This window comes from Mustela putorius, unplaced genomic scaffold (assembly GCF_011764305.1).
Source record: "Mustela putorius furo isolate JIRA1106 unplaced genomic scaffold, ASM1176430v1.1 tig00003863_pilon_pilon_pilon, whole genome shotgun sequence".
Classification (NCBI taxonomy): domain Eukaryota; kingdom Metazoa; phylum Chordata; class Mammalia; order Carnivora; family Mustelidae; genus Mustela; species Mustela putorius.
Window position 1 is genome coordinate 5777474 of NW_025422015.1, and position 26155 is coordinate 5803628.

Genomic DNA, 26155 nt, shown 5'->3' on the forward strand with positions numbered 1-26155 from the left:
GTTATTGCACAACCTAAGTGTTACCCAATGTGTTATTGAAGTATAATATATTTGCAGAAAGACACTCATAAGAGTTCAACTTACTGAAATGTAATGGGCTGACCAAGCCTTTGTAAACAGCACATAAATCATGAAACAGAAACTAGTACCTGAATAGTACGGAAACTAGTCCTCTTCATACCCACTTCTGGTCACTACCCCTCCCTAAGGGTAATCAGTACCCTGACTTCTGATTAATTTCATTAATACTACCCGTTAAGCCTCGATATTGAAGCAGTTAATAGGTATTTACTGTAATAGTTAATAGGTATTTACGGTATTTACTGTAATAACATTTCATTTTTAAAATTTTTTTTAAAATTTTAAAAATTAAAACATTTTTAAAATTTTAAAAATATTTTATTTATTTATTTGACAGAGAGAGATAGTGAGAGAGGGAACACAAGTAGGGGGAGTGGGAGAGAGAGAAGCAGGCTCCCCGCTGAGCAGGGAGCCTGATGTGGGACTTGATCCCAGGACCCAGGGATCATGACCTGAGCCAAAGACAGACGCTCAACAGCTGAGCCACCCCGGTGCCCCTGACATTTCATTTTTATTTATTATCCAAGACAAACGTACTTGCTGGTGAAACTTTTAATATGTATAACAATAAATATACACAAATGTAATACATGACATATATAATAACATATAATGTTTTAATATATTTTGTTTCCTAGACTGAAAAAGCTCCTTGAACAAGAAAAGGCTTACCAAGCCCGAAAAGAAAAGGAAAATGCTAAGCGGCTCAATAAACTGAGAGATGAGCTTGTGAAACTCAAGTCCTTTGCACTCATGCTGGTGGATGAAAGGCAAATGCATATTGAGCAACTTGGCCTCCAGAGCCAGAAAGTACAGGATCTTACTCAGAAACTGAGGGAAGAAGAAGAAAAGCTCAAAGCCGTCACCTCCAAATCTAAAGAAGACAGGCAGAAACTGCTCAAGTTAGAAGTGGATTTTGAACACAAGTCCTCGAGGTTTTCCCAAGAGCATGAAGAGATGAATGCGAAGTTGGCTAATCAAGAGTCTCACAACAGGCAACTTAGGCTCAAGCTGGTCGGCTTAACTCAGAGAATCGAGGAGTTGGAAGAGACCAACAAAAACCTCCAAAAGGCAGAGGAAGAACTTCAGGAATTAAGAGATAAAATTGCCAAAGGGGAATGCGGCAATTCTAGCCTGATGGCAGAAGTGGAAAATCTCCGAAAACGTGTGCTCGAAATGGAGGGTAAAGACGAGGAGATCACTAAAACTGAAACTCAGTGCCGGGAACTGCGAAAGAAGCTGCAGGAGGAGGAGCACCATAGCCGGGAGCTCAAACTGGAAGTGGAGAAATTACAGAAGAGAATGTCTGAACTGGAGAAGCTGGAGGAAGCATTTAGCAAGAGTAAATCTGAGTGCAGCCAGCTACATGTAAATCTGGAGAAAGAGAAGAACTTAACCAAAGACCTGTTGAATGAACTGGAGGTGGTCAAGAGTCGAGTTAAAGAACTGGAATGTTCTGAAAGTCGATTGGAAAAGGCTGAATTAAGTCTCAAAGATGATCTTACAAAGTTGAAGTCATTCACTGTGATGCTGGTTGATGAAAGGAAAAATATGATGGAAAAAATAAAGCAAGAGGAGAGAAAAGTAGACGGACTGAATAAAAATTTTAAGGTGGAACAAGGAAAGGTTATGGATGTAACTGAGAAACTAATTGAAGAAAGCAAGAAGCTTTTGAAACTGAAATCTGAAATGGAGGAAAAGGTATACAATTTGACGAAAGAAAGAGATGAGTTAATAGGTAAACTGAAGAGTGAAGAAGAAAAATCCTCTGAATTAAGCTGCAGTGTTGACTTATTAAAGAAGAGACTTGATGGGATAGAGGAAGTGGAAAGAGAAATAACAAGAGGAAGGTCTTGGAAAGGGTCTGAGCTCACCTGCCCAGAAGATAACAAGATAAAGGAACTGACACTGGAAATTGAGAGACTGAAGAAACGCCTCCAACAACTGGAGGTGGTTGAGGGGGATTTAATGAAGACAGAGGATGAGTACGATCAGTTGGAGCAGAAATTTAGAACTGAGCAGGACAAGGCCAATTTCCTCTCTCAACAACTGGAGGAGATAAAGCACCAGATCGCCAAGAATAAGGCAATCGAGAAAGGTGAGGTGGTGAGTCAGGAAGCAGAGCTGAGACACAGGTTCCGGTTAGAAGAAGCTAAAAGTCGAGACCTAAAAGCCGAAGTCCAAGCTCTTAAAGAGAAGATTCATGAATTAATGAACAAAGAAGATCAGCTTTCTCAATTGCAAGTGGATTATTCTGTCCTTCAACAAAGGTTTATGGAAGAAGAAAATAAGAACAAAAACATGGGGCAGGAGGTCCTCAATCTGACCAAAGAGTTGGAGCTTTCTAAACGGTATAGCCGAGCTCTTAGACCCAGTATGAATGGAAGAAGAATGGTGGATATTCCAGTGACATCGACTGGAGTGCAGACAGATGCTGTCAGCAGTGAGGCAGCCGAGGAAGAAACACCAGCAGTATTTATACGGAAATCCTTCCAAGAAGAAAATCATATCATGAGTAACCTTCGACAGGTGGGATTGAAGAAACCTATGGAACGATCCTCTGTTCTAGACAGATATCCTCCAGCAGCAAATGAGCTCACTATGAGAAAGTCTTGGATTCCATGGATGAGAAAAAGGGAAAATGGGCCCCCAATCACTCATGAGAAAGGGCCTCGAACAAATGCTAGTCCAGGGCACCCAGGAGAGCTGGTCCTTTCGCCAAAGCAAGGCCAGCCTCTGCATATTCGAGTGACACCAGACCATGAGAATAGTACGGCAACTTTGGAAATAACCAGCCCGACATCTGAAGAATTTTTTTCTAGTACCACGGTCATTCCTACCTTAGGGAATCAGAAACCAAGGATAACCATTATTCCGTCACCAAATGTTATGGCTCAAAAACCAAAAAGTGGAGATGCTACTCTTGGCACAGAACGAGCCATGTCCCCAGTCACGATTACTACATTTTCTAGAGAGAAGACCCCAGAAGGCGGAAGAGGTATGTTTGCAGACAGGCCCACATCCCCCATTCAGATAATGACGGTATCTACATCGGCAGCACCAGCTGAGATGGGAGTCTCTCCAGAATCCCAGGAAATGCCCATGGGAAGGACTGTCCTCAAAGTCACCCCAGAAAAACAGACTGCTCCAACTCCACTACGGAAATATAACTCCAATGCCAATATCATAACCACGGAAGACAATAAAATTCACATTCATTTAGGTTCTCAGTTTAAACGATCCCCTGGGACTTCGGCTGAAGGAGCTAGTCCAGTTATTACTGTCCGACCTGTTAATGTGACAGCTGAAAAGGAGGTTTCCACTGGCACTGTCCTTCGCTCTCCTAGGAACCATCTCTCATCAAGGCCTGGCGCGAGCAAGGTGACGAGCACTATCACCATAACACCGGTCACAAATTCATCTACTCGAGGAACCCAGTCAGTGGTGAGTAGAAGACGCTCTAAATTTTAGGCCCAGGGAGGGTGAAGTGAGAAGTGGGAATCACCCAGGGCTCGAAATGAAACAAAAGCACATGCCGCTAGCTCTGAGTCCACTAGCAGATATTTCCTAGAGGACAAGCTACACCAAAGAAATGACAATAAAAAAGTGGCCCAATATTTTAATAAATTGAACTAATTTGGAGTGAAATTTTTTTTTCATGTAAATTATGGAGGCCCCCCAAATTCTTGCAAAGATGGCCTCTTCATAATGTCAACATATGCTAATAATCAGGCTTAAAGTTTAATTTTTATATTTAAAATAATTTTAAAAAGGAAGACTGAGAGAGATGGTCAATATGCAGGAAGAATGAAAGCTGCCTCTTGGCTTACATTTCTATACCCTAAAATATTCAATATCTTGTTGTGAATGGTCATAGCCATATTTTATTCCAAAAATAACATTAAAGTATTTTAATATTAAAACCTATTTTAATAGTATAAAATATGGGAGCTTATATGTCTAAATGCTACATTTTATTAATAGCATCTTGTAGAGAGCAAGTGCTGGATAAATATTTATTTAATAACCAACTGGAAGCCTAAATGAATGATTACAAAGTGTGCCCAAAGTATAAAAACCAGAGCTTTAAAATAAATTCTAGTTTTAAAGATACCTCCAGTGATTATCTTCATTTACTTGGGACAAATTGGTAAATTAAATTATAAAAGAATGTATACTATTTAGATTTTAATTGAAACCAGTAGACTAGAAATTATGATTCTTAGACTCTGAATAAATTCTGTAGCATGTATTAGACACTCTTAAGGACAGGAAGCTTCTTATTTAAGTATAGAAACTGTGGTTTATTTTCTCATACCCACAGTATAATTTACTTAAATTTTCTGTGTACCAACATAGATTTAAGACAGACTTCAAAGTGTGAGTTACGAATTTCTTTGCTAGTAAATCTTTTCGTTATTGGCCCAAAGGTGCTGAATAGCATTCAGAATTGCTCACAATTCTCAAACGGTTCAATATAATATTGCTTTTTAAGCAACAAAAGGCATAATTTGGTATGCGTGGTTATTTCTAATGATTTTTATAAAAAGATGGTGGAGGTATAAGTTGTACCTTAGAGCAGATTTTCTGCTGAAACATCTTATTCCCATTTTGGGTCAGATCAAAATAGCTTTACTTACTTTAGTAACATTTTTCACTACTGATTAAACCCCATATACAAACAAGACTTCAAATAAGATTTATAAGGTCTAAAGGATGGCCACTTACTTCAGATATATCAGATTCCATAAAGTCAAGGATGACAAAAAGTTTAGGACATGTTTCTTAGAAATTGAATAGTGAGGCGAATTCATTTGTGCATTTATTCATTCAACATTTATTGTTTAGCTACACTCTGGGCACCGGGTTTGGTGCTGACTGCAAAAAGGACCTGTAGAATTGCCCTTAGCAGGAGAGGCAGGATTGAAACCTACCCAGTTGGAACCTACCCTCCAGTGGTCCTATGATAGAGGTGTATAAAAAGGAACCCCCCAGAGAAGGCTTCCCAGAGGAGGAAGTTTTCATAGATCAGGAGAGATTTTTTTTTTTTTTTTTTTTGAGAAAGAAAGCAGAAGGAGTATGTAGAGAGAACAGTCTGTGCACAGGTATGCAATGTGAAGGGGCCTGCCTTATTTGGGGAATAGTGAGCATTCCCACAGTGCTGCAGCTGTTGGGCGCAGAGACAAAATGCAAGAGCAGAAAATATAGCAGATTGGGGTCAGATATTGAAGAGAGGTGCATGGCTTATGAGATTGACCTTTAATCTCATAGGATGGACAAAGGACACGATTGAAAGGGCATTGATGAAAGATTTATGACTTGATTAATGTGTTAGAAACCTATGTCAATGAAAGAGTTTAAAACATAAATTGGAGGGCACAGAGGCTGAGGGTGGGGACACTGTTGCGATGTTTTAGGTTAGAGACGGGGTAGGCTTGAACGGTGGTAGTGAAAATGAGGACAGAGATGTATTGAAGATAGGATCAAAGAGTTCATGACAACCTGCATCTAGACAGTGGCTCTGGGGTTTGGGCCTGGCTGTATGGGTAGATAGGATGAGAATCGTAGAGGGACTACTGTTTGGGGAGAGGATAAGTCATGTCGGGGGCATTTGTATTTGAGATGCCTGAGAGACAGTGGGGATGTCTGGCAAGTAGTTGGAAATACACATGTGTATTCCAGAAGGTCATTGAAGGCTCAAGGTCCTGGGACTCAACAACACATGGGGTGACAACTGAGGCCATTCTCAGGGTGAATGTGGAAAACGAAAAGAGAGCTGAGAAGGGAGCATGGTGACACCCACTTTTAGAAGAAAGGCAAGCTAGAACAAGGAGCCAACAAGAGATTGAATAGGAGTCATCAGAGATGGGAGGCGAATGGGTGAGACTCCAGTAAGAATGTGTCGCAGCCAGAGAGTTTTAGGAGAACTTCAAGAAGAAGGGTATGGCCAGCAGTGACAGGAAAAATGAGAAGAGTCTGGCATCATTAAGAGACGAAAGGAGAGCTGCTTCCTCTAAAGAAAGTAGAGATAATGTACGGGACAGTGGGAGTAAAGTTGCCTGAGTTGATGCCAGGTGGTTGTGTTTTCTCTGTGAAATAGGAGTTAAGGTCACTTCCGGAAGGGTAGAGGAAGTAGGTCAGGGGCTGGAGAAGAGAAGGGGAATCCACTGGCTCAGATGTTTCAGGACAGGTAAGAGGAGGCAATCAGAGTGGATGAGATCCTGACTCCCAAGTTTTAACAATGTTATCTAGAGAGGTGCCCTCCATGGGCTTTCTGTCCACTGATGATGATCAGACTGATGGCAAATCCAGGCGGAAACTCACTGACATCTCCCTTGTGTCTCTATATTTTCTCTCTTACAGTCAGGACAAGACGGGTCATCCCAGCGACCTACACCCACCCGCATTCCTATGTCAAAAGGTATGAAAGCAGGAAAGCCAGTAGTGGCAGCTCCAGGAGCAGGAAATCTGACCAAATTCGAGCCTCGAGCTGAGACTCAGTCTATGAAAATAGAGCTGAAGAAATCTGCAGCCGGCAGCGCTACCTCTCTTGGAGGGGGGAAGGGCTGAGGGCAGTGGCTGAGGGGGTATGTTGTGCAGACGCTACCGCTGCCGTGATCGCGGACCTTCGTCTGCTTGTGCCAACTCTTTACATGTACTAACTGCAGTTTTAAATATCTTGTTTATAAAATAATCCACTAATAGCCATGTGTCTTTCCTATTTTGTACATGTGTTCTGATGCTAGAGAACAGAACTAACTAGCAGAACTACTGCTTCGTTGAGGATGCTGGGCCTGAGGCGGGGCTGACTTCTAGTCCCATTTTTGCTTCTAGAAAGTGGACCCATCAGTTAAACTGCCTGAGCCTCGGTCTCTTTATGTCAGTAAGATATGGGGGCTGGATCTCATCCTCTCCAAAGCCGGATCCCATATTTCCTAATTGTAAATCAAATTTAATAGGCCTTGTTCCACAATAATTGATTTTTCAGAAATTCTATTATGAAATAGGAAATAGTTTAACAGTTGCCATTTGCCTCCATTAAATCCTGAATTTGCTTCATGTGCTGGAAAAAACATCTCCTAGCTATCACAGGGCCTGGACCTTTACAGTTTAGCAAAAACAAAAGCCTCTGGGATGCTTTCAGGAAAAAATGTGAATGTGAAATAAAATGGAAATGAAATATGGAATCCTAAAAACAGAGTTTTACTTATTTGTGTGTGTCTGTGTGTATTATAGAGGTTTTGGCCATCTCCAAAACACTCCCAGAATTTTATAGACAATAATTTTAGAACCATTAATGTCAAACTCATGCTCTATTCAAGTGTGCAATTGATTTAAATTGTGGAGCTGTTTGAATAGAGCTGCCAAATGATCCTTCTATCCATTACAGCCTCAATAGAGGTTAGGTTGTAATGGATAGAAAATAGAAGAAAGTAATTGTGATATATTAAAGCCAAGAAAAAAAAATGACAACATTCATAACTTAATTGAATTCAAATATTTTCCTCAGTTGAGCGTGGACTTTACTTGCAAATATAGAATGAGTTCATGAGTGTGTGTGTGTGTGTGTGTGTGGTGTGCCGTGGTGTGGTGTGGTATGGTACGGTGTGGTGAATTGAATTATTATTCCTGTCCATTTTACTTATATTTGTATCATTTTCATTAAAATCAAGCATGTTTTAATAAGCATGAAACTGTGAATGCAAAATGCCAGGTGTCTTTGTGAGATTAACCATGTTATTAAAGTAGACATTGTGCTTCCTGGTCAAATAACCACAAATGAGCTCAAGGCTAATAACCCACAACTTAGCATCTGAGATCTCAAGTAGGCAGCACCCTTGTCAAAATTTTTAAGCCAACTGAGTAAATTTATAAAAATTCAATAACTACAAAGTTGCAGGTTGTTGTTTTTCCACTTCTGAATTGTGAGGGTTCTAAGACTATTTGGATAGGCCCTGCCTTTGATATGTGGGGAAAGATAGTTGTATTTTTTTTTTCCAAAGATGTATGACTCAGCTTTTTATCATCAAATCATCAAGCTTCATGATAAAGAGGCTCTTCCTTGAGTTGTTTCCATACCGGATTTCCTATCTCTTGTAGAATTTCGACTTCCGTTGTATATGGTAGCAGTGGATGCCTCGCAGAATTCATATTCTTTTCCATCAGGTCTCTATTGCCTACAGCTCATCAGTTCTCAGCATATGTATTAGGAGATGTTGACTAACCCTAGGAGACGTGCTATAATAATTGGATTTCAAGGTAGAAGGAGAGAGACTGGGAAAAAAAGATTTTATAAAATGTGATTTTGAACAAGTTTAAACAAGAGTCTTTCCATTTCCAATACTGACTTGTCTCTTTTTTAAAGGAAATTTTCCCATTTTGTAAAATACTCATCCATCCCTTGGAAAAACAAGGACATTCCCTGTTTTTCACACACCTCCTTGGCATTGAGAGTATTTAGTGTTGCTGGGGTGTAACTCACTGTATGTGAACAAACAGTGTCAAAAGAACAAGCCTCTCTCTTCCTTCTGAGTCCACCTGTCGTTCTCCAGCGCCTTTTATCATGATTCTTGTCACTGCTGCGGTCTTTGGCTGTTCCCTGCTCACACCATGCTTATGTCGTTTCTGCCTGGAAGTCCACACCGTCTGCAGGGAGAGTGCTCGGAGGGGCTGAGCAGTGCGTGTGCAGGATGTTTATGCATCTGGAAGCTGGAAGAGAGCCACCTACAAAGTACAGCTGCTAAGAAAACTTGACAGAACAACACATAGTCACTTTCCAGAAATGGTAAAGAGCGGCCATGGCAGTTTTTCTTTGTAATTTTAGAACCAACTCTACGTTTATTGGATAGCTTTGTTTTAAGCCACATATTAGAAATGAAATCCACTGGGGATAGGAAGTGGAAGATTTTTTAATTTTTATTTTTAAAATTTTATTTCTTTATCTGACAGAGATCACAAGTAGGCAGAGAGGCAGGCAGAGAGAGGGGGGGGAAGCAGGCTCCCTGTGGAGCAGAGAGCCCGATGTGGGGCTTGATCCCAGGACCTTGGGACCATGACCTGAGCCGAAGGCAGAGGTTTTAACTCACTGAGCCACCCAGGCGACCCAGGAAGTGGAAGATTAACTGCATTCTAATTCCAGCTTCTATTTGTCAAGATGTTTTCAAAATGCAGCTTGCTGTGCTTTTATAAGAGAGAATGAGATTAAAAGGTTAGAGTCTTCTCCCTGTCCTGGGACACAGTCGTGTAGTAAAAGGGCTCACCAAGGCTGTGGTGGACAGCTGCTGCTCAGGTCCTACCTGAGACAGGGGAGGAAGTGCCATTTCCACAGATTTCAATGGAATGGCTCCCCTTGGGGATTTGCAGGGCACAATCTGCCCAGCTACAGAGGAGGACCTGGGCTTCTCCTCCAGAGAATAATTTTCATGGGTTGACTACTTCAGCACACTGTGAGGGAGGCCATTTAGCATGCGTGGTATAAGAAATGTTCCTGTGTGGGACAACACCCTAAGGGTGTTTATCATTTCTTGAAAATGACCTTCCTGTATGGGTCACTTGCTTACACAGAGTCCTTCAGTTTCTACTGGCATTCTTACTATGTTTTCAGTGGGCAAGTGAATGGGTGGCTACTAGACTCTAGAGATGTTAGTGTATTCATTAAGGGTAGGCCTTATTAGATGTCTTACTCGAACATCTTCAAGAAGGAAGGGAAGGAATGGCTTTGATGTGTAGTGTGGGAAGAGTGTAGCTTCAGGGAAGTGAAAACACGTCCAAGAATATGAGATGTACAAAGATTTGAATTTCTCATTCCCTCGTAGATTTGGAACACTGAGGAAAGCACGAGACTTTGCTGATCAGAAAAGCCCCAGGGATATTAGATAAGAAGAATGCATTTACGTGGGAGGCTGGAGGGCAGAGAAAGGAAGAAGAGACCAGATGGGCACAGAGGGAGCTTCCCAGCAAACAGGAACATACAATCCCAAAATTTCCTCAACCCAGATGAAGTTCAGTGTTTCCCTCCGACCACCTCCTCCAGGGTCTCATGATTAGTTATGTCCTTATCCTCAGCTGTTTCAATTTCTCCCTTTTATCTGCTACTTGCGCACAGGATATAAATATGCTTTGGATTCTTCCATTTGAGCACAGTTCCTCGATTAGCTGTGCAGTCCTCTATAATAGGTGCTGCCCGGATAAGCCAAGGACAGAACACTCGACCTTTTTTGCCTCTACTTCCACATTTCCATTTATTCTTAAACTTACTTTTAAAATTGTTATTAAAGTCATTCATATATGGAGTTAAACTATCAGCCAGCACTAAAAGAAAATGAAAACAGCTGTTTCTGATCTCACCCCTCTTTTCCCTCAGTCTGACTCCCTGGAGAAAATCATTCCTAACCCTTAACTCTTTCTTCTGGTATTTGTCTACATATTTCCAAAAAAATTTTTTTTCTTATCTTTCAATTATTTTTCGATCTTTATTTGTCTATCATTATGGTTTTTGTTTATTTTTTAAAGATTTTATTTATTTATTTGAGACAGAGAGAGAGGGAGAGGGGAGGGACTGAGGGAGAGAGAGAAGCAGAGCAGGAAGTCTGACCTGGGGCTCTATCCGTGGGGCTCAATCCCAGTACCCTAAGGTTATGACCTAAGCCAAAGGCAGACACTTAACCAACTGAGACACCCAGGTACTCCTTTCCATTTTGTCTTGACGGTTGAAGAAATTTAAATATTGTTTCCTGTGAAGAAATTTAAATATTGTTCCCTGTTGGGGTGCCTGGATGGCTCAGTTGGTGGAGCTCACAACTCTTATTTTTTTTTCCTTTAAAGATTTTATTTATTTATTTGATGGACAGAGACCACAAGCAGGCAGAGAAACAGGCAGAGAGGCGGGGGGGGGGGGGGGGGAGGCGGGCTCCCTGCTGAGCAGAGAGTCCAGTATGGGGTTTGATCCCAGGACACTGGGATCATGACCTGAGCCAAAGGCAGAGGCTTTAACCCACTGAACCATTCAGGTGCCCTGGAGCTCACGAATCTTAATCTTAGGATTGTGTGTTTGAGGCCACAGAGATTACTTAAAAATAAAATCTTAAAAAAATATTGTTCCTGCTGAGCCAAATAGTTTACTATGTGTTCCCTTCCTCTTACATTTTTCACCCTTCAATAGGATAATTATGTTAATTTTTCATCTGCTTGGTTTTCTATGTATGTATCTTTATTTTTTTTTTTCCAAATGCTCTAAGAGATCTGCCAAACACTTATCAGTAATTTTTCCAAACACTTCATATTTTTACCTGGAGGCTTTCTTGGTTTAGTCCCTTAGTTTCCTACGTTAGCCCTCTGCTTCCCTACTTAGTCTGGACTGGTAATGCTCTAGGCCAGGTAAGGCTCTTGTCCTATTGTTCTTTTGCCTAAGTTGAAGCCTCTGTTTCCCAGGTTTCCTCTTCTACTTCTTTTGCTTACATGCCTGTCTGTCTGTATATCAATCTATCTCCTGAAGTACATTTGACCCTTGGATAACACGGGAGTTTATGGTGCTGATCCCCAGTGAAGTGTAACTTTTGACTTCCCCAAAACTTAACTAGTAACAGCCTATAGTTGACTGGAAGCCTTACCAATTGCATAAGCAGTCAATTAACACATACTTCATATGTTACAAGTATTATATATTGCATTCTTACAGTAAAGTAAGCTAGAGACAAGAAAATATTAAGAAAATCACAAGGAAGATAAAATACATTTATAGTACTGTACTGCATTTATTGAAAACAATCTGCATATAAATGGACCTGAACAGCTCAAACTTACATTGATCAAGGGTCAACTATACATCTCCCAGTAGTCTCTATCGAAAAAAATCCTTTGGTAACTTTCTTGAGGTGGACTACATGTATTCTGGGAATAGATCAAAGGAAGTGGGATGGAGAATATCATGATAAAATGTACAAATATTTTTATTCCCCTGCATTTAGTCTATGCTGTCCATTCGTATGTTTAGGTCTAGAACTGTTTAGGTCAGGTTTTTTGTTTTTTGTTTTCTTTTTTTGTTTGCTTTTTTCCTGGAATAATAAACCTTGGGTCTCTGGTAAGGGTGACTATGACATCTAATCTCTTTTGGTTTTCCTTTGACCTCTCTGACCATTCTACTTGGTCTCCCTTGTTGACTCCTTATTTTATGCATAAAACCTAACGGTCACTGTTCCCCTCTTCTCTACCATTTACCTACACTACTTGCTCATTCTGGTCATTTTATGCACTCCTATGGCTTCAGTTATCACCCATATGTTGATGGCTACCAACCTTCTATCTCCAAATGCATATCCAACTTTGTACTGTGTACCTCCAACTTAACTTGTATAAAACCAATTCTCAACACTTCCTCCAACTCTCCTCTTCCCCCTGTATCTCAGCAGGGGTTATCCTGATCCACCCAATCACCCAGGAAAGAAGCTTGGTAGTCATTTTAGACTTCTCCTCCTCCCTCACCTGTCAAGTCAACTCATTGAGCAAGTCTCATAGTCGAACCCCTTAACGCTGAACCCACATCTCCATTTCCCTTGCTACTGACTGAGTTGAGGTTTTAGTTACTTCTCATCTGGATTAGTTCAATATGCACCCTGACTGGTCTCATAATCTCAGCCTCAAAACTCTGATTCGTTTTTCATTTTGTTTTCCAAAGTTCAAGTTGATTGTGTCACTCCTCTATCTGAGTACCTTCCAAAGTTTCCTCATTACCTGCAGAACATAGCACCAACTCCTCCATATGGCCATTGAGGCTCTCTGTGACTGAGCTCTCTCCCTCCCTGCTCTTTGAGCATCTCTCCCCTTCCCTTTTCCCTGCCTGGACTCCTAACCCCCATGTGGACTGAATGGCTTACATACCAGGCCAGGCCACATTTCCTTGACTTGTTTGCTTTGTCCCTTCTCCCTACTTTTCCTTCTGGTGGTTGTATTTGTCTCTGTTTAAAATTTCTTTTAAAAACATTGCTTCTACTAGACAAGCCATTATTTCATAATCTAACCTGGGGTTTAAAGCTTGTGTGCTGCTGTAAAAAACTTGGCACTCACTGTAGAGAAAGAAAACCAGAAGCTGAAGGATGGTTCCATGCTGTAGAATAAAGAAATATTCTAACTTCTCACTTCCTCCCTTTGTCTGCAACTCAAACCTGTGAGGATGATGTGGAGGGTCCTGACAAATCATGTGTGGGAACATGGAAATAAAGAGATGGTAAAATGAGAGGAAATTAATGTATTGCCATTCTGGATAGTGTAAGTTTCATCTTTCCCATCAAATGTACTATTGGTCCATAATATGTGCAGAATAGCCAGGGATCCTGAACTGAGGAAATGTCACATGTCATGGCACATGTGGAAAGCTAAGGGGAACTGAGAGCTTTCTGTGACATACAAACATACCTGAATGAATTCTGAATAGCTCTTTCCTCACCCTCTCTAATTCTCCCAGAGGAACCTGAAAGACACTTCTGGAGAGAGTCATTTGTCTTGAAGAAACTTCTAAAATAGGTCAGGGGGCCTCTGGGTGGCTCAGTTGGCTAAATGTCTGACTCCTGATTTTGGCTCAAGTCAAGATCTCAAGGATCTCAGAGATTGAGCCCTGAATCGAACTTCATGCTCAGTGCAGAGTTAGCTTGAGATTCTTTGTCTCTGCAGCACCCCACCCACTCACACACTCTCTCTCTCAAATAAATACAGTCTTTTTAAAAAAAAATAGGTCAGGAGATGCTCTTGTTTTAAAAAAAACCAAACAATAGGGGCACCTGGGTGGCTCAGTCATTAGGCATCTGCCTTTGGCTCGGGTCATGATCACACGGTCCTTGGATCTAGCCCCTCATCGGGCTCCCTGCTCAGCGGGAGAGTCTGTTTCTCCCTCTCTCACTTCCCCTGCTTGTGTTCCCTCTCTTGCCATCTCTCTTTCTCTCTCTCTCTGTCAAATAAATAAATAAATAAATAGCAACAACAACAAAAAAACAAACCACACCGCCAAAAAGCAGGATTCAGATTTAAGATCAATAGTAAGGTGACTATCCAGAGAAAGTAGATTGCTGAACAATGACCTAGTTCTACATAAGCTAGAACTGAAAACCAGGAGACCAGAGTAAGGTGTGAAAACTTTGGCAAATTGCCTTACTTTGGCTTATGGTTTAGCATTTAGTTGTAACCTTTTATGATTCTGGCATTCCTCCTTATAGTCAGATGATAGGCTTCACTACTAAGCAAGCAACCTAAAACATTCTACCGTAACACTTTCCCTAAGACTAGTAAATAATAGCTTATCTGGTAAATGTAATTTTTTCCTCTCTACATGTGATAATGTTGTGATGCATGATGGCCAGAATTGCAAAATCAAAGGCTGGTTACAGCTGAACCAGACTTTAGAGGTCAAGAAGATAATTATCTCTACTATTAAAGATGAAAACAAAAGACCAAGAACAAAACAGGAGAACCCCAAGGCTTAGAGATGTCTAACCATCTTACTAATGATGATGCCAGGTTTTCTGTATATGATTCATTATTTCATGTGACAAAACAACCTCAGGTGAGCGAAGGATGTATTCATATATAGACTAAAATACCCACACACACTGGGCCAGAATAATACTGCCAAAGGATTTTGAGATATTATGATATCTACATGGAAACTATATGTGTCAAAGTGTTCATAACAGCACTTTGCTGAATATTGTTGTCCTTATCTAAAAAGCATCAGGCCAGGCCCTTCCCAACTTTCACATACAATGTTACTTTCCCTGTGATTCTGTGGCCAGCCATAGACTGAGATCAACCCTCGGCACTTAGCATCTGTGTCCAAAGAATAGATCCCAAGCATTCTTGACTCAAATACTTAACTATTTTTCCACCGTTGAATTCCTATTTATAGTTAATGTCATATGTGGGATAATTGGTTCCAATTTGATTGTATCTGGAAACAGTAAACTATTTGAGAGATAAGGATTAGCTTGCCTAAAAAAGTAGTTCCCAGTCAGAACTGATTATTGGCAATTCCTGCAAAGTGAGAAGTAAGGGGATGATCTGGGCAGATGATGGAGTGGGAAATGTTTTGGAAGGAAGCAAATAAACTATTAGAAGGTTGAGAAACCCCAAGAGAGTGTATATCATCTGGTTCAAAAGTTTCCTGAAGCAAATGACAGAACTGATTAGCGGAAGTATTTTTAATTAGCTGAGCTGAATCCAAAAGAGGGAATACAAGTCCAAGTCAACAGAGGAAGTTTATTGGACTTCCTATTTAAAACAGATGTTTTATCAGGACTCTGATTAATTTCTGAATGTGATAATAACAGGACTGAATACCGAAGCAGTTTATTCAAATGAGAACCTTAAAAGTACACAATACCTAGGCATTCCTACTTCTTTCTAAAAGGTCTAGGACATTTTTACAGGTGAATAAATCACTCTGTGGGTAATATAGTAAAGCAGGGGTTTAGTAGCTAGTGGAGAGGAAAAACAGTACAGCACTAAGCCTGTTCATTGCCTCTCAGGCAGAGCCCATGGGGAGTAGGGAGCCACGGACCATGGGAAGCAGGTCATAAGCCAGCCAAACTGATGTAAAATCCAAGAGGAAATGTTTTCTGTGGTAATTTGGCATGCAGTTTCCTGTGGATGAAGCAGTCCTCCTTTGCAGAGGCAAAATCCTACTATAAATTGATCTTCGACTCTCTTAGTCTCTGGTGTGTGAACCTAAAGGCTATTAAAGCGGTCTTGTCTCATTTACTAGAATAGATTTTTACAATTCAGAGCTCAAGTGTCCCCTTGCAGAGAGTTTGGCATATAAACATATAAACATATGTATTGCTTGGGAGGAAGGCACTGACTTTCCAGGGAGTACATCTTTCCTACTCCATAGCCAAGGAGCCCTCCCGAGAGGAATCAGACTTGATATTTGTTGCCATGTTGCCACACTCTAGCACTTGAGAGTCTCCCCCAAATTTCTCCCCAAATCCCAGCCTGCATATACAACACTGGATCTCAAGTCATCTGGCTGGCCAGTAGTTTTGGGTTACCACCCAAGGAGGATGAAAGAGTAAGGTCAGAAGTCAAGTATAATTAGGAACTGATAAGATGATAAATTTCCTTTCTGTGGACCATTATCTAATAGCTGGTGTACTAAAAGAATGAATTCAGGGGCACCTGGGTGGCTCAGTGGGTTAAAGCCTCTGCTTTCGGCTCAGGTCATGGTCCCAGGGTCCTGGGATCGAGCCCCGCATCGGGTTCTCTGCTCAGCAGGGAGCCTGCTTCCCTTCCTCTCTCTGCCTGCCTCTCTGCCTACTTGTGATCTCTGTCAAATAAATAAATAAAATCTTTAAAAATAAATAAATAAAATGGATTCATATTATTGTGAAACATCATTTCACAATAATGTCATAATCCCAAATGATTAATGTGTTACCCAAAGTTTCTTCAGGAGAAAATATCGAGATAACATTTTGAGAGGAACATATAGAGGAAAGTGTACGTATTTTTGTTAAACTGTTAATGTCAAAAATACATAAAAAATCCAATGTCCCTGTGTGTGTATGCTGATTAAGATTTAGAGTTTTCTTCCTTCTTCCAATTAGGAAAAAAGAAATGATGCTCTTAAATGTTTGCAGATAGAGGGTCCTAAACTTAAGTGCTTTGCTATTTTGAGTTTGTTGATAGAGGTGGAAATAAAAATGGGCTTTGTTCTCAACCTGCCTGTTATATATGCTACAAATTACTAATATCAGAAAAATAGTAATTGTAAAAAGAGAAAAGTTTTATGCAGAATTACACCTGATTTTACTCAGGTTACTTTAGGGGACCCATATGACCTATATTTGGGTCTTACTCTGAGATGAAATGAAGACTGAGTAAGAGAAGGAGTAAGATTTGCTCACTGACTTTGGAACTTCAGTAAAATTTATAACATTCTTTTATTGTATTAAACCATTAAAAAAAAAATGCCAGGGAGAAACTTGGAAACTCTACCCTTAAAAAAACCCAAAAAAACAAAAAACAAAAACTTAACTAAGGTCATAATCCCTGAAGCATTTTATTTTATTTTATTTTATTTGCCAGCAACCAAGGACTCTGTATGCATCAGATAGTTTTGCTGTGTAATGAGTTACCTCAAAATCTAATAACTTGCAGCAACATTTTTTATCTCTCATAATTTTGTGTATTGGAAGGGAGATTCTTTTCTGACTCAGTTTTCAGATTTGGGGAAAACAGATAATAAACAAGCATAGATTTAATAAATATGTTTAGTAAGTTTCAATTAAAGTAGATCTTCTATCATATAGATCTTTTCTGTCTCTGGAAATGATATGAACTATGTCTCCATGTATATAAAACAAAATAACTTAGGTTTAATTGTATTCCTTTAAATAAAGTTTATGTATATAAATATGAAACCCTCTTTTTTTTTTTTTTAAGATTTATTTATTTGAGAGAGAGAGAGAGTGAGTGCACAAAGGGAGAGAGGGAGGGAGAAGCAGACTTCCCGCCTGATGCAGGGCTCTATCCGAGGACCCTGATATCATGACAGGAGCTGACGGCAGACGCTAAACCAACTGAGCCACCTAGGCACCCCTGAAATACCCTCTTTTATTATTAAAGTAGAATAAAATAAGCTGTTAACATTGACAAGTATTTTTCAGACAATCTTCTTAACAATGCAATCTGATTAGGGGCATGTGGGTGGCTCGGTGGGTTAAGCCTCTGACTTCAACTCAGGTCATGATCTCAGGGTCCTGGAATCCAGCCCTCAGTCGGTCTCTGGGCTCAGAATCTGTACCTCTCCCTCTGCCCCTCGGCCAGCTTGTGTTCTCTCTCTCAAATTAATAAACCTTTATTATAATCAGATAATGCAATCTGATTAATAGCATTTATATATACACACATATATGTATATATGTATCATGTAGGATTCCAAATTTGCTAATTTAAATATAATAATAATAATAAAATGAATAGTTCACAAGATACTGTTTCTTCTATGTATGGCCCCAAATACTGAAAATTCTGAATTCCGAAAATTCTAATTCTGAAAAGCTATCATGATTATGAAGATTGCAAACATGTTCAGATTAAGGCAACTCTAGGAATTGAGAGATTTGCACACTCAAGTTGAGAGTAGTAACACAAAATGTTAGCATTGCAAGGGACTTCAGACATGATCAACCCTCACTTTGTGGTGAGGAAACAAATGCATGCCCATTCTGAATTACATCTAGGGTAAGAACAATTCTGGATTTCACTTTTTTTTTTTTTTTCCAGTAGCCAACACAACTCTGAGATCCGGAGTCAGACAATTAACCCAGGCACCCAGGCACCCCAGGAATTTATTCTTTTAAATTTTAGTTCTCTATGCTTTCTTAAGGGAGGAAAATGGGGAAGATACTTGAATTCTATTAGGAAGACTTGAGATCCATGTCTTTTGATTCTTTGAAAACTATTAATGAAAAAAAAATTTTTTTAAGATTTTATTTATTTGACAGAGATCACAAGTAGGCAGAGAGGCAGGCAGAGAGAAAGAGAGAGGAGGAAGTGGGCTCCCTGCTGAGCAGAGAGCCCCGATGTGGGGCTTGACCCCAGGACCCTGAGATTATGACCTGAGCTGATGGCAGAGGCTTAATCCACTGAGCCACCCAGGTGCCCCTATTAATGAAATTTTAAAAAGAAAGTGTTGAGTGGGAAACGGCATTTGAATCTTAGATCCTGATTTTTAACTAAAAAATATTTTAACTTGTGTCTTTAGTTTTTGCCTGAAGATTTTGATATATTTTCAGGCATTGAAAAAATTTAAGAGCTTTAACAATTTTCCAATGAGAAAAATGAGACGATCTTTAAGGGTTTGTATTATTGTCAAAAATCATGTTTGTTGCCGGGGGTAGGGGGGTAGGGAGAGGGTGGTGGGGTTATGGATATTGGGGAAGGTATGTGCTATGGTGAGTGCTGTAAAGTGTGTAAACCTGGCGATTCACAGACCTGTACTCCTGGGGCTAATGATACATTATATTTTAATTAAAAAAATAAAAAATTTAAATTAAAAAAAATCATATGTATGTCTTAGAAGCATTACAAAGTCTTCATAGCTAAGTTTTGTTAAGTATATAAAACCTTCATGTATTTCATTTTACTTTGCTTTGCTGTTTTATCCCAAATCCAAATCAAAATGTCAAGAGAAGGAATGGAAATATCGCCACCTACTGGTCAGTATGAATTGAAGTAAAGTTAATAAAACCAAATTAAGAAAACTTTGACAAATGATCATCCACTGTACATAATTAGCACAAATCTATAGGTCTGTGACAGAATATGCTTTAATCAACGTTTATCTAGATGTTAACTACTTAAGTAAAGATAAAATGTAATATTAATTACTTGAAATTAAAGTGAAAATAATAGGCAGAAATTTCCTCACATTATTGATAAACCCTGACATTAGCTTCTACACTTACAACACTGCCACATATTGTCAGGGAGGTAATACATTTTTCAGGTAAAGAAACTATTTGAAGCTTAGTTATTTCTTTGCTCTATTCTTTATAATTTCAACAATGGTAGGACTCTTTCTCATTTTGAGCACTTATGTATTTCCATGCCTAGCACAGTGATGGGCATGTAGGAGAGCCTCAGCAAGTAGTCCTTGATTGAAAGAATGAAAAAAAATGATATATTTTCATGAAAGCATAAAGGGTAGGGTAACAGCAAAATCAATCAAATAAATACAAATATCACACACCCATAACAACATAGCTGGTACTATCTCAATTTATTTCCTTCCTTTCTTCCATCCTTCCTTCCTTTCTTTCTTTTTTTTTTTTTTTTACTTTTATAATAATGAATTTAGATTTAAAAGCATATACATAAGGGGCACCGGGGTGGCTCAGTCAGTTAAGCGTCTGCCTTGGGCTCAGGTCATGATCACAGGGTTCTGGTATCCAGTCCCACCTTGGGCTCCCTGCTCAGCATGGAACCTGCATCTCCCCCCTCCTCTGTCCCTCCATCCTGTTTGTGCTCTCTCTCTTACTCTACCTCAAATAATTAATAAAATCTTTTTTAAAAGGCGTATACATAATTTTGCAAGAAGCAGCAGCTCAAGACAAATATAAATCATGTTTAGTGTCTTCTAAAGACTAATGAATATTTCCTTATTAAAACTCAAATCCACAAACATAAAAAAAGAAATTAAAAACATGTGAATATTGCTCAGATTAAAAAGAGTGTGTCTGGAAGAATAGAGTTACTTCTAGAAAATATTTTGATTTCCCAGTATAGGGCTTATATGTAGTAACTAATGTCTTCGTGTTCAGTTATTTCCTTGGGTAAAATCCACCTAATATTATTAGAATATTAAACATAGTGCCTAAAAGACTTTAAGAATTTTGGAGATAAAACACATATGCCAATATAAAGAAATTACCCAAGAACAGTCAAGAACTGCAGGGGAAGCTATTGGGCTCATGTACCTGTTTTTGTTTGTTTTGTTGTTTAACATCTACAGTCTTTTATTGAAATGATGTGGTGTTGATCCTCACATAAACTACTGACTTTTCAGTTTAATTGAAAATGCTGTATCTTTCTTTTCTTTATAGAAAGCATCGTCATTCACCAGTTACGTATGAACTCCAGATGAAATGGTAAACCAAGCACATACTGGGTGTGTGTACTTCCTCTGAAACCTTGTTCAATGAGTAGTATTTCTACAGCCCTCCATCATCACTAAGGTCCTCCATGCTACTGATCACTACTGGCAATAATTTTCTACTTCCAGTGATTTTTTTTTTTGAGGATATAATAATGTTAAAAGCTGAAAATGGCATTGCTGATAATATAAAACTAGGTGGCAAGAGCAATTCAATTTTTGTGTCAAAATAAATTTCTCTTCCTTTTGCAAAGCTTTCAGGTCCATGGGCACATGCTATGTAATTTATTTTTATAATACACTTTGTAATGTGATTTTTTTCCTAAAGTGTTTCCTTTTTCGTAGTCTATGGCACATATATCTGTAGAGGTCAGTTCTTCCAACTATCGGTACTGGTGCATTCAAAACGGGAACCTATCATTACTCTCCTTCATCACCATTTTATTTCTGAAGGAAAAGAAAGCACAACACTCTACATATTTCCCAGGGTAAATTCAAGAGATAAAACAGAAGCAAGAGATTCTAGAAGAGGTATTATTATTGCTTGTACAATACTGTGGTTCTGATCATGGTTCAACAGTAATAAATAGCATTAATTGAAGAGTTTAATTTTAAATATGTAAAACCAGTTTTAAATATGTAAAGCCTATCTATTGTTCTGTGCCAAAACCCCTGGATAAATTGAATTCCGTATGGAACAAATTATAAAAGGAGATATATAAGTTTAACTAGTAAGGTTTATGGGAATAGCTTGACTGAGAGTTCAATTACATTTTTGTGTGCATTATTTGCTTATATGTACAGGACTTATAATAAGGACTGTGATATCAAGATATTTCTTACAATCTGCTCAAATAAAAGCCCAAAAAATAAAACTGACCTAGGTAATATCTGCATCTTTAAAAAAAAAAATGGTAAGAGAAATCCCATGATAGATAACATTTTTTTTTTCCTTGATAGACAGGATTTGGATAGATTTTCATAATAGCATGCAGGTTACAGAATATATTCTTTAAAGATAAAAGCACAATATGCATTACTCAAATCTCAATGTCAGAGCTGCTGTTGAATTTAAGCTTATATGAAAATGTGCATCTGAAGTCTACTTGAAACCCTAATAATACAGGTTTTTTAAAAAAAGACTTTGCTATTGTGAACATGTTTTCAATAAGGTCTTTATAAAGATAACTTTAAAGATAAATGAAGAGTTGATGTGTCAGTTTCTGAATGCAGAAATCATATATGATGGAACTTTACCGAGATTAAAGAAAATGCTTCTGTCCCACGGATAACTGAAAACCATGCAAGTAACAGTGTTGGCCCATTTCTCCAGTTGACAGCTTGTATCCAGGTTACAAACCCATAGAGGCAAGTCCACACCGAGTCTCTGGAATAGAAAAATTAATTGGATACCCTCCCCTATGTAACTTTGGAAGGTTGTAAGTTATACTTTATAGAATTAGCAGTCATATTTGGTAAATATTATAAATTAAATAACTATATTTTATGGCAAATTAGTTTCATTTTTGTAAGTAAAAGAAATGCTACAGTAGGCTTGTCCTAGCTTGAATGATAGCCAATGTATCACATATCCTTCAGGGCTTTTGATTAATGATTAAGAAAACTAGAGTGTGTATGTGTGAAGATTTAAAAAGTTGTTGCTATGAGTTTTGTTTTCTGAAAATGTTTCTGAACTGTAACGACATTTTCAAGTAGAAAAGGGTTTTTATCTTGTATCGTTATCTTTTTTTGACACACAGTTAAGTTCCCTATTTGCCAACGTTTATACTTCTGATGGCAAAATATTCTGATATATCACAAATAAGCATTTGAAGCGAATAGCTTTTTCTCAACTTGTGGGAATTTCATTACATGAATAGTGAAAAGGCTAGAGGATAAGACTTTACTTCTTGATTTTAAGGTATTATAAGTGATTTATGTCTATGTGGATCTGAAGTTTTTATTTCTCTTGAATTTATAATGGAATTTGGTACTTGCAACGTAGAGTAAGGATGGTGGTGCAATCTGAGGCACTTAGATGGATGCTGGGCTTTTTTCTCTTCATGCTGGGATTAAGTCCTCTGTTTAAACTCAAATGGAATCCGAGCGACAGAGGAGTAAAATTAATAAAGAATAAAACATTGTTTTGAAAGAAAAGAATGTTAAAAATGGACAGAAAAGTGAAAATACCAGGTAGCTGTATCCTTACCCAATGAATAAACAAGATCATAAATAGTCCTATCCCAGTATCTACATCCAATTAAAGAAACTGCCTCCATGTGCAATCCTGGTACCATCCTAGACTCACATAATTTCTGTACCTCTTATTATAAGTAAAATCTCCAATCATCACTCTGAAAGGGAATCAGTTTTGAATGGAATAATTCTATTTTCTGAAATGATTCCAGTTTAAGGTACAACAATTGAACCAATCCATTATTTACCCCTTTCTTTTTGATAAGAGAGTATTTTTTGAGGTACCTTCTGCAGAGATGTCTTTCAAGGATTTCATAAAATTTCAAGGTTTGATGAAGATAGTGGATACATTTTCCAGATGTTAGATGCCTAGAATGTTCACAAAATGTGAAAAATTGATTGTCTCTTAGAAAAACCAAACAAAAAATTTCATGATGGAATATCTAGCTTAAGCATTAGAAAAAGACACCGGCACTACTGAAATAATTCACAAGTTGTAAAAATCAGTGGCAGAGCAAGAGTAAATGTTGGATCAAACAATGCAATATGTTTATGTCCTTTCTCTTTATGTTGTGGTTGAATTTCCTGGAAATGAAGAAAAAACTTAGCAAAAGTTGGACATATTCATGAATTTGATGAGCAACAGTTCTAAAAATAACAAAAATGCAAAAGGGAAGTTAAGAAAAAAGAGTAACACATATATCCCCCTTTGGACTCCTGTGCTATCCCCCTGCTAAAAATATTAATTAGAAGGCAAAGAGGAAAAACAATAAAAGTTATTGTGGTATATTCATAAATATTGGGGAGAATTTAATGGAACTAACTTTTTGCTTAGTGAACACTAATATTTTATTGTCTTAAATTTTCAACATCTACTCCGTAACTACATATTAACAACTGTGTTTGTTACATGGGGAAAATGCAAAATGCTGTAGATTAGTAAGTCTGAATATTTATTGGTGCCATTTTATAATGCATTTATTTTGGGGTGTTATTTTCTCATTTATGTTATCTGGGTAATTTTACCTTAACATTCATAGATTTTGTTATTTTTAACAGTGCAGATTGTATCTATTTACATTTTGTTTAAAAAACATTAGATGTCAGCTTCTCCAAAATAAGAGGCTTACAGTGTGATAGAGGTACTCTTAAAAGTCTTGCAGTTGAAAGGATTTTCAAAAGCAAAAGTGTGCATTGAAAAATTTTGGAGTTACATTGTATTTTTCACAGCATTCTCAATTTTGTCTCCTTTAAGTTTTATTAAGTACATGAGAAGTTTATTATTTTTCACTACAGCCAAGTGAATTTATGGGTATCTACTTGTATTTTGTATGAACGTAATACCTTGCTTTCAGTTCTTCACAGGTTATTGAAATTATTTAGCCAATTAAGACATTCTCTTTGTGTTATTTCCAAAGTCAACCATGTTTATCAAAATCTCGCTATAGTGAGAAAAATAACAATTGTGATATACAAACATTGTGCAATATTCTTCAAGTTGGAACACAATATTCATAAAATTAAAATCATTTAAAATGAGTATGCAATCTTCACCTTTTTATTCAAAATTCTTTGTCTTAAACTAGTTTTCACTTCTGCCTTTCATACAATCTTAAAAATACAGGTTTTTGGTTTTTTTTTTTTACTGTGAATAAGCAGAAATGGTACAGCAGGTCTGCTGAAATGGGGGATACTTTTCCTCTGAGTTGCAGCATAGTCTGATTCTTTAGTAAGATGAACACTGCTACACAGCAAGTGCTGGGACTGGTTATAGGGTTTCCCTCAGCCCTCTATCTTCACCAAATCCATTGTCAGTCAATATTCAGGTATTCCTTTACTGCGTTCTGCTGTCAATCTAAAGGTAGGTTATTGAGTGGAACAAATCCTCCTGAGGTTTTACCAACAGGCCACAGCCCCACTTCTAGAGAGGCAGTTGGGTAATGCTTTCAGCCAAGTGGGATGGGGGTGACAGGGGGCTATTCTCTGACCCCTTTTATCAGGTGGTCTATAGCCAATCCCTAATTATCTTTGCCTTATTTGGGACTAAAGGAATGGCTTTTTCCTGTTTATTGTTTAAGTATCTGCATATCAAAAAAGCAAGCAAGCACGGTGTCTAAACAAAGATGCTTTCTACAGGGGGGTTGCAGATGTTAGGGGTCTGGCCCACAAGGCTATTCTGAGGCATCTTTTATGGAGGAGCAGAGCCCCTTGGGTGCACATGGTTTAAGAGCACTGGCCAAAAGTCATTGTTTATTTCATGACTTCCCAGGAGAAGAAAGGTCTCAGCCTTTCTATATTTGCTCAAATGCATTTGTTCCCTTGAGCCTGGGCTAGAGTCACTTTTAATGAGCACCAGGCTATTTCCATGTGCAGAGAAACTGCAGCAAGTTCCCTGGGTTCCACACATGTTGGTACTAGGGGCTTTGCACCATACTGGTGTTCTTCATCCTTTTTTTTCCTTGAATGTCATTAAAATTTACTTTTGAAATTTTGTGGTTGATGCTATCCCAAGGAACCTATAAAAGTTGCTAAACTTTGAGGCCTCCAACCAAGGCAACCCTCACTGACTGCATGGTTCCAGGCATAGTGACCTGCCCACAGGAAATGGCTGGAACCCAGTGCTCTGGAGTTCCCAAATCACTTTTTTTTTTTTTTAATTTTTTAAGCTAACCAGTTCTCCTTTCATTTCCACTGGCATTTTTTGCAGCATTTCTTTCAGAGGTAAGTGTCTCTAAGGAGAATTATTTTTTTCTTTCTCTTCAGGAGTCTCTTTTCCCATTCTGGCTATAATGATTAGCATTAGTGTATAAAGTTGTCTCTCCAGTTTGACTGTAAGCTTCCTGAAGAGGGGACTTGCATATTCCTCAGAGTGAATACAGGATCCTGGATAAATGTTTGAAAACGGCAATGTAATTCCTTCTAGGGAGAGGCCCTTTTCCACTCTTCTAGCTGCTGTATCTCCTTTCCTCCAATCTTCACAGACTTCTTTCACAACCATAATCATGTTTTTCATTTTTTACTTTTCTGGCTTGGAGGGTACATTTCTTTCTCCTCTTTGACAGCAAGACATATGTTTAGTCCAAGTGGCAGGGTGTTTTGTGGGCACCCAATTACCGACTCCTAACCCCAAAGGTGCGCCTCTAGAAGTACCTCAGCAAGGGTATTCAATGGCAGCTCTTCCTTACCAAATTGTTCTGGCTGCCAATCCTTCCCTTGTAGAAACCTCTGTGCCCACTG

The 26155-nt window shown here is 38.6% G+C and overlaps 1 protein-coding gene across 3 annotated transcripts in view; it reads left to right on the forward strand.

The window, feature by feature from the left end:
* The window catches only part of FILIP1 (filamin A interacting protein 1), a 267880-nt gene extending 243415 nt beyond the window's left edge, over positions 1 to 24465 (forward strand). For 2 of the 3 annotated variants that reach the window (XM_045066239.1, XM_013056270.2), the window contains 2 exons: positions 720 to 3525; positions 6445 to 6785. In XM_045066239.1, coding sequence (XP_044922174.1) covers positions 720 to 3525; positions 6445 to 6651 — 3013 coding nt within the window. In that variant the 3' untranslated portion in view covers positions 6652 to 6785. Of the gene's footprint in view, positions 1 to 719; positions 3526 to 6444; positions 6786 to 20672 lie in introns of those variants that run through there. The other variant, XM_013056269.2, reaches the window with a different exon arrangement.
* The last annotated feature ends 1690 nt before the right edge of the window (positions 24466 to 26155 follow it).